Here is a 5,967-nt window from a genome sequence, read left to right as displayed (position 1 = left end):
ATAACTTCCAACAGCATGTGTTGGTTAAGTAACAAAGATGTAAGGAGGGAAGAGATCTCTTATTTAAAATATATTTCATGTGTCTCTTTATTTGACAAATTCATGTATGCATGCGTGAGTTATGACATTCTCTGAATAAAATCCCGTGAGGGGGAAGCAACTAACCTAAATCTTGTATTATAAATTATAATCATGTTGGTTCATTGATTTTTAAGGGGACCTGGTGTAGTTTTTGTCAGTTCATATATCCACATTTTTAGGAGCTTTATAGAAAGAGAGAAATGCTAAGGAGATTTTCTTAAAAGTAGGATTATCTATAAAAAAAATTCCGCTTAATATTTTTCGAATAATGTTTTATAATGTTGATACAAAAATTAATATTCAACTGTGAGATGCCAAATAATTATTAAAGAGCCTCACTTTTAGCTTTTCTCCCAAAAATATGAAAAATTGGTTGTCATGGTTGGCATACGTCATTTTTTTCTAAAAGATATTTTAAACAACTAGACCTTTGGAGTTTTTGTGATTCGCAGATAGTTTTATTTTATTTAAAAACATTTAATTAAGTTTCTGTTCTGTGTTGATCTGAAACTTAACCATCCTTCGGATAAAGAATTGATACTTAATTTCGATTCAGGATTGATTGCATCTAAGTGAATCACGGAAGGTCCTCTACTCAAAGACTTCATTTCATGAGAATATGTATTTGTGACATCTATTTATACTCTATTTGCAAAGTTATTTTCTTGTAGTTACATGAACTACAAAGAAACTAGATGTTGACTATGGAACTCTCTATGATACGTATTGATTAATAAGTGTTTAGCGTGTGAAAATCGAGTTGTATTAAGCGGGCCATGTCATATTCTTGCTCTTGTCAGCAATTAATCAACCAAAAATGTTAACCAGTTCGCGTCGGTTTTGGGTCATATTATCATGTTTCCACCACAGCCCGCAGTAGTCCAAGTAAGATAACACTAATGTTCATAGAGTAAATAGCGACATTTGAAACTGCAGCAGATTAGAAAACTTGATTCGGAGAAGAGGTTTGTTTGCTCACATAACTTGGTCCATTGTGTTGTACGCATGGAAATATTCTTTGTTCATAGCCAAAGAAAACAACTTACATATATAACGAGTTTATTACCACATAACATCCTAATCTAATAATGTGATGTCATGTGAAGAAAAATTTATACATACCATCTTGATATTTGACCCGAAACACCACATGCAGAAAATCCGTTCTATGTAAGTTCTCTTTGACAAGGCTAGCTACTTTTCAAAAGTGTAATTTTAATGCATGTTTTCTCCGCAAATCACCATTTTCTGATAATAATTCAAAATTTGGAAGGGAATTATAATCGACACTCCAAAAATCTCATTTTACACTCCAAACATTCTATAATTAGAAAGAAAATTATTATGAAAAGTGTAAAATGAAAATTTTAAAGTGGTAATAACAGTTCCTATTTAGAATATGAAAAGAGCATGTCATTATCACACACACAAAAATATAGTGTGGGTTGGGTAAGGATAGCTCTTAATGGCCCAAGTTCATAATTCGATTGTTGGTCCATGTATTCAATTTTGTCTTTGCAAATGACTCATAGCTTGTCATTACAATAGTGTCTTTGCAAAGGATTAGTTTTTTAATAAACTAATTTTTTAAAAAGCATCACAATTCTAGGCTAGCCCCATATCTATACTAATAAACAGAAGGCAATCGTATTTATTTTTCATGTTATATAATTAATTGTTAGGGGAGAAGAATCTGTAGAAATTGAATTAGAACTATAAAATATATATGCAAGATGGATTTATGTGATCGAAATAAAACGCAAACCACTAAAATGGCAATTTCATACTTTGTATTATTAAAGATCAATAGTTTGCCGGTGTTAGGCACTGTATAAATCCGAGATAAAAAGATTTTGAAACCTATGACAAAAATCCAAATCCAAACTCTGTAAATCTTAGCAGAAAAATTGCGTCATATGCAAGTTTGCAAGTCGAGTCTTTCCCCCAATACAGGAGAAACTCTTGGAGCTCAAACATTCCTTCTCTGTACTCGATGCCTCATCACTGGAAATCCCTCTTCCTCCTCCTCCTACAACTCCTCAACCTCTGCTCCACCAAATCCCAGCCATTCACATCATCATCATCATCATCAAATCCCCACCTTCAATTCCCATGCAAGCCACCCCACCACAGCTCCTACCCTTTCTGCAACAACTCCCTCCCGATCCCCACCAGAGCTCAGTCCTTAATTTCCCTCCTTACCCTCCAAGAAAAGATCCAACAGCTCTCAAACAGCGCCTCTGCAATCCCCAGACTTGGCATCCCACCCTACGAATGGTGGTCCGAGTCCCTCCATGGCATAGCCACCAACGGCCCTGGTGTCTCTTTCAATGGCACCATCCCTTCAGCCACAAGCTTCCCACAAGTGATTGTCACAGCAGCTGCTTTCAACAGGACTCTCTGGTTCTCCGTCGGGGCAGCCATTGCTGTTGAGGCCAGAGCAATGTACAATTTTGGGCAAGCTGGGTTGACTTTTTGGGCACCCAATATCAATATCTTTAGGGACCCCAGATGGGGGAGGGGCCAGGAGACCCCTGGGGAGGACCCCATGGTTGCTTCTGCTTATGCTGTTGAGTTTGTGAAGGGTTTTCAGGGTGGGGGAATTAGAGATGGTGGGCTTGGAGCGAGGAGAGTGTTGGAAAGTGATGAGAGTGGTGATAGTTTAATGCTCTCAGCTTGTTGCAAGCATTTCACTGCTTATGATTTGGAGTCGTGGAGGAATTTCAGTAGATATAGCTTCAATGCTGTGGTAAGAGACTTCCTTTTCACTTTCTGATTTTCTTGGAATTTTATCTAATTTTAATTTCATTTGGGTTTAATGTGTTTTAGCTTGTGCAAATTCAGTTTTGTGTATATCTGCAAAGTTGTTAACTTGTGGGTGAAAATTGAAATAAAAGGACATTGTGGGATTTGGAGTCTAATTCATTTCTGTTTAGTAGGTTTCAGAACAAGATTTGGAGGATACATATCAGCCGCCTTTTCGAAGTTGTATACAACAAGGTAAAGCTAGCTGCTTAATGTGTTCTTACAATGCAGTAAATGGGGTTCCTGCTTGTGCACAGAAAGATCTCTTGGATAAGGCTCGGAACGAGTGGGGATTCAAAGGGTAAAGGTTTCTTCTTTCTCTTTGTTTAAAAAAATATATAATTGAAAATATTACATACTCAATCTTGATAGATTAACAACTCTCATATCATACATATACCTATAGATATATCACCTCAGACTGTGATGCTGTGGCCACAGTGTTTGAATATCAGAACTACACAAAAAGTCCTGAGGACGCAGTTGCTGATGTTCTTAAAGCAGGTCTTTATGACTGTTATCTTTCCATTAAAATTTTCTCAAGTTTTGTGCATTGACTATTAACGGCAAATGTTTGGATTAGATTTGTTTTGAGAAGTTATAAATTTGATCGCCTATTTGTAGGGACGGATATTGATTGTGGCACGTACTTGCTTCGAAATACTCTATCTACAATCAAACAAGGGAAGGTGCAAGAGGAAGACATAGACAAGGCGCTTCTCAATCTTTTCTCTGTTCAACTCCGTCTTGGGTTATTTAATGGAGATCCCAGAAAAGGGAAATTTGGTAGTTTGGGAGCTCAGGATGTCTGTACCTCAGAGCATAAGAGGTTGGCACTTGAGGCGGCAAGGCAGGGAATTGTGCTCCTTAAAAATGATAAGAAGTTTTTGCCTTTAAAAAGGGGTGTTGATTTTTCCTTGGCTGTCATTGGTCCATTGGCAAACAATTCAAGTTTGCTGGGTGGGGATTACACAGGTAAGATTTACTACACTACATGTTTTAATAGAGTGCCATATTATATAAAGTTTCTTGGACTCTATATGTAGATATATGGATTTTTTCAGTTATTGAAATGGCAATTTGATCATGAAAATTAGAATGGCTTCCACCTCTCCATCAAAGTAGAGATTTATCTTACTACTCTTCGTTCAAAATCTTTGGATATTTTGTGATTAATTACTGGGTTCCAAAATTTTCTATTTATGTTTTCCGGATGTTACTCGGAGTTTAAATTACTAACCAAGCATAGTAATTAGAGCATACCATGAGAACCATTAGGCTAAAAGATGTTCTATGGTTTTGGTTCTTTGATTATAGGAATTCCCTGCAACCCAAAGAGTCCTTTTGAGGGTCTTCAAGAGTACTCAACTAGAACATCTTATGTAGCTGGCTGCCAGGATGTACCATGTTTGTCTGATGCTGGGTTCGAAAAAGCAATTTATGCTGCAAAAAAAGCTGATTTTGTTGTTATAGTTGTTGGTATTGATGCATCACAAGAAAGAGAAGATCACGATCGAGTTAGTCTTCTCTTACCTGGTAAACAGATGGCCCTTGTATCTTCTGTGGCTGCTGCAAGCAAAGAACCAGTGATTCTAGTTCTTGCTGGCGGTGGACCACTTGATGTAACATTTGCCAAAGAAGATCTCCGAATTGCAAGCATTCTTTGGATTGGGTACCCTGGGGAAGCTGGCGGGAGAGCACTAGCAGAAGTCATCTTTGGAGATTTTAATCCAGGTAAGTATTTGGACAACATGAATATTCTATTATGGAGTTTAAGTTTTGCATGAAATGAAATCGCGTCTACATGCAGTCCTCTAGAATGGAGTCACTTCTCGAAATATAATTGTAAAGATGAAATATAAATTTGATACAGAAACAGGATGCATTGTAAATGCCATGAGTAGATTTTGATTTTCGAAGGAAAAATTTAACATGATGACTTGGTATGATTATAAATAGGTGGAAGGCTGCCTATGACTTGGTATCCTGAGTCATTCACCAATGTACCAATGAATGATATGAACATGAGGGCTGATCCTTCTTTAGGTTACCCCGGAAGAACATACCGGTTTTACACTGGGGACAGGATATATGGATTCGGGCACGGGTTAAGCTATAGTAGTTTCACTTACAATATCGTCTCAGCGCCAAAAAAGTTAAGCTTATCAAAACCCTTCAAGGTAGATTTGAGTAGAAATGTACTACACCAACCAGGAGATGTACTTGACCATTTACACATTGATGAGGTAACGTCGTGTGAATCTTTGAGATTCTTGGTTGAAATCGCTGTGAAGAATAACGGAGACATGGATGGAGGCCATAGTGTGATGTTGTTCTCCAGAGTGCCAAAAGTTGTCAAGGGTGTTCCAGTACGACAGCTGATCGGATTTAACCGTGTGTATACGGTTTCAAACCAATATACTACAGCATCCATTCTAGTTGATCCCTGTACACATCTAAGCTTTGCAGATGAGCATGGGGAAAGGATATTGCCATTGGGTGAACATGTGTTAATGGTAGGAGATATACAACATTTTGTCTCAGTTGAAATTAATTAATGTAATTTATGTCAAAAAGACGCTTGAAATTTAGATTGTACATGATATGTGTGGATTAATATGCACATACAATACTTGGAAATAAAAATGATTCTTGATGAGCATTCTATTTTATGACACAGTATATTGTGAATTTGGAAAGATTTTCTGCTCATGCACATTTCAATTTGAGTACTGCAGATTCAAAGAGCTCCACAAGAAAAAGGATGAAAATTGTTAATAAGAGAAGAAACTTAAGGCCGATACTATTTCGTTTTTAGTTTTTGATTATTGGTTTTTACTTTTGTGTTAGTGATAAAGGAGAAATACATGAGATATGATGGATCAAGAAGTGGATGATGGTGTGAAAGATGTAGAAGAAATTGGATATTGGCTGCGAACTCTCAATTTTTGATATTCGAATCTCTCAGATGCACCTGAATGAAACGGAAAATAGACACCACCAAGTAAACAACCAATCGTGGGGTACATGGCAAAAGAAAAAGGTACAAGGACCTCATGTTTTTCTGATAGAAGATGAACC

The 5,967-nt window shown here is 37.0% G+C and overlaps 1 protein-coding gene across 1 annotated transcript; it reads left to right on the top strand.

The window, feature by feature from the left end:
• The first annotated feature begins 1,833 nt into the window (after positions 1-1,833).
• On the top strand, positions 1,834-5,548 carry LOC126620438 (probable beta-D-xylosidase 6). The gene is made up of 6 exons (XM_050288796.1): positions 1,834-2,830; positions 3,021-3,187; positions 3,293-3,390; positions 3,511-3,861; positions 4,204-4,620; positions 4,846-5,548. Exons 1-6 carry the CDS (start codon positions 2,075-2,077, stop codon positions 5,442-5,444), a joined length of 2,388 nt encoding a protein of 795 aa, XP_050144753.1. The 5' UTR covers positions 1,834-2,074; the 3' UTR covers positions 5,445-5,548.
• The last annotated feature ends 419 nt before the right edge of the window (positions 5,549-5,967 follow it).

The sequence above is a fragment of the Malus sylvestris genome, chromosome 1 (genome assembly GCF_916048215.2).
Source record: "Malus sylvestris chromosome 1, drMalSylv7.2, whole genome shotgun sequence".
Lineage (NCBI taxonomy): Eukaryota > Viridiplantae > Streptophyta > Magnoliopsida > Rosales > Rosaceae > Malus > Malus sylvestris.
This window is presented reverse-complemented; position numbering and strand designations above follow the sequence as displayed.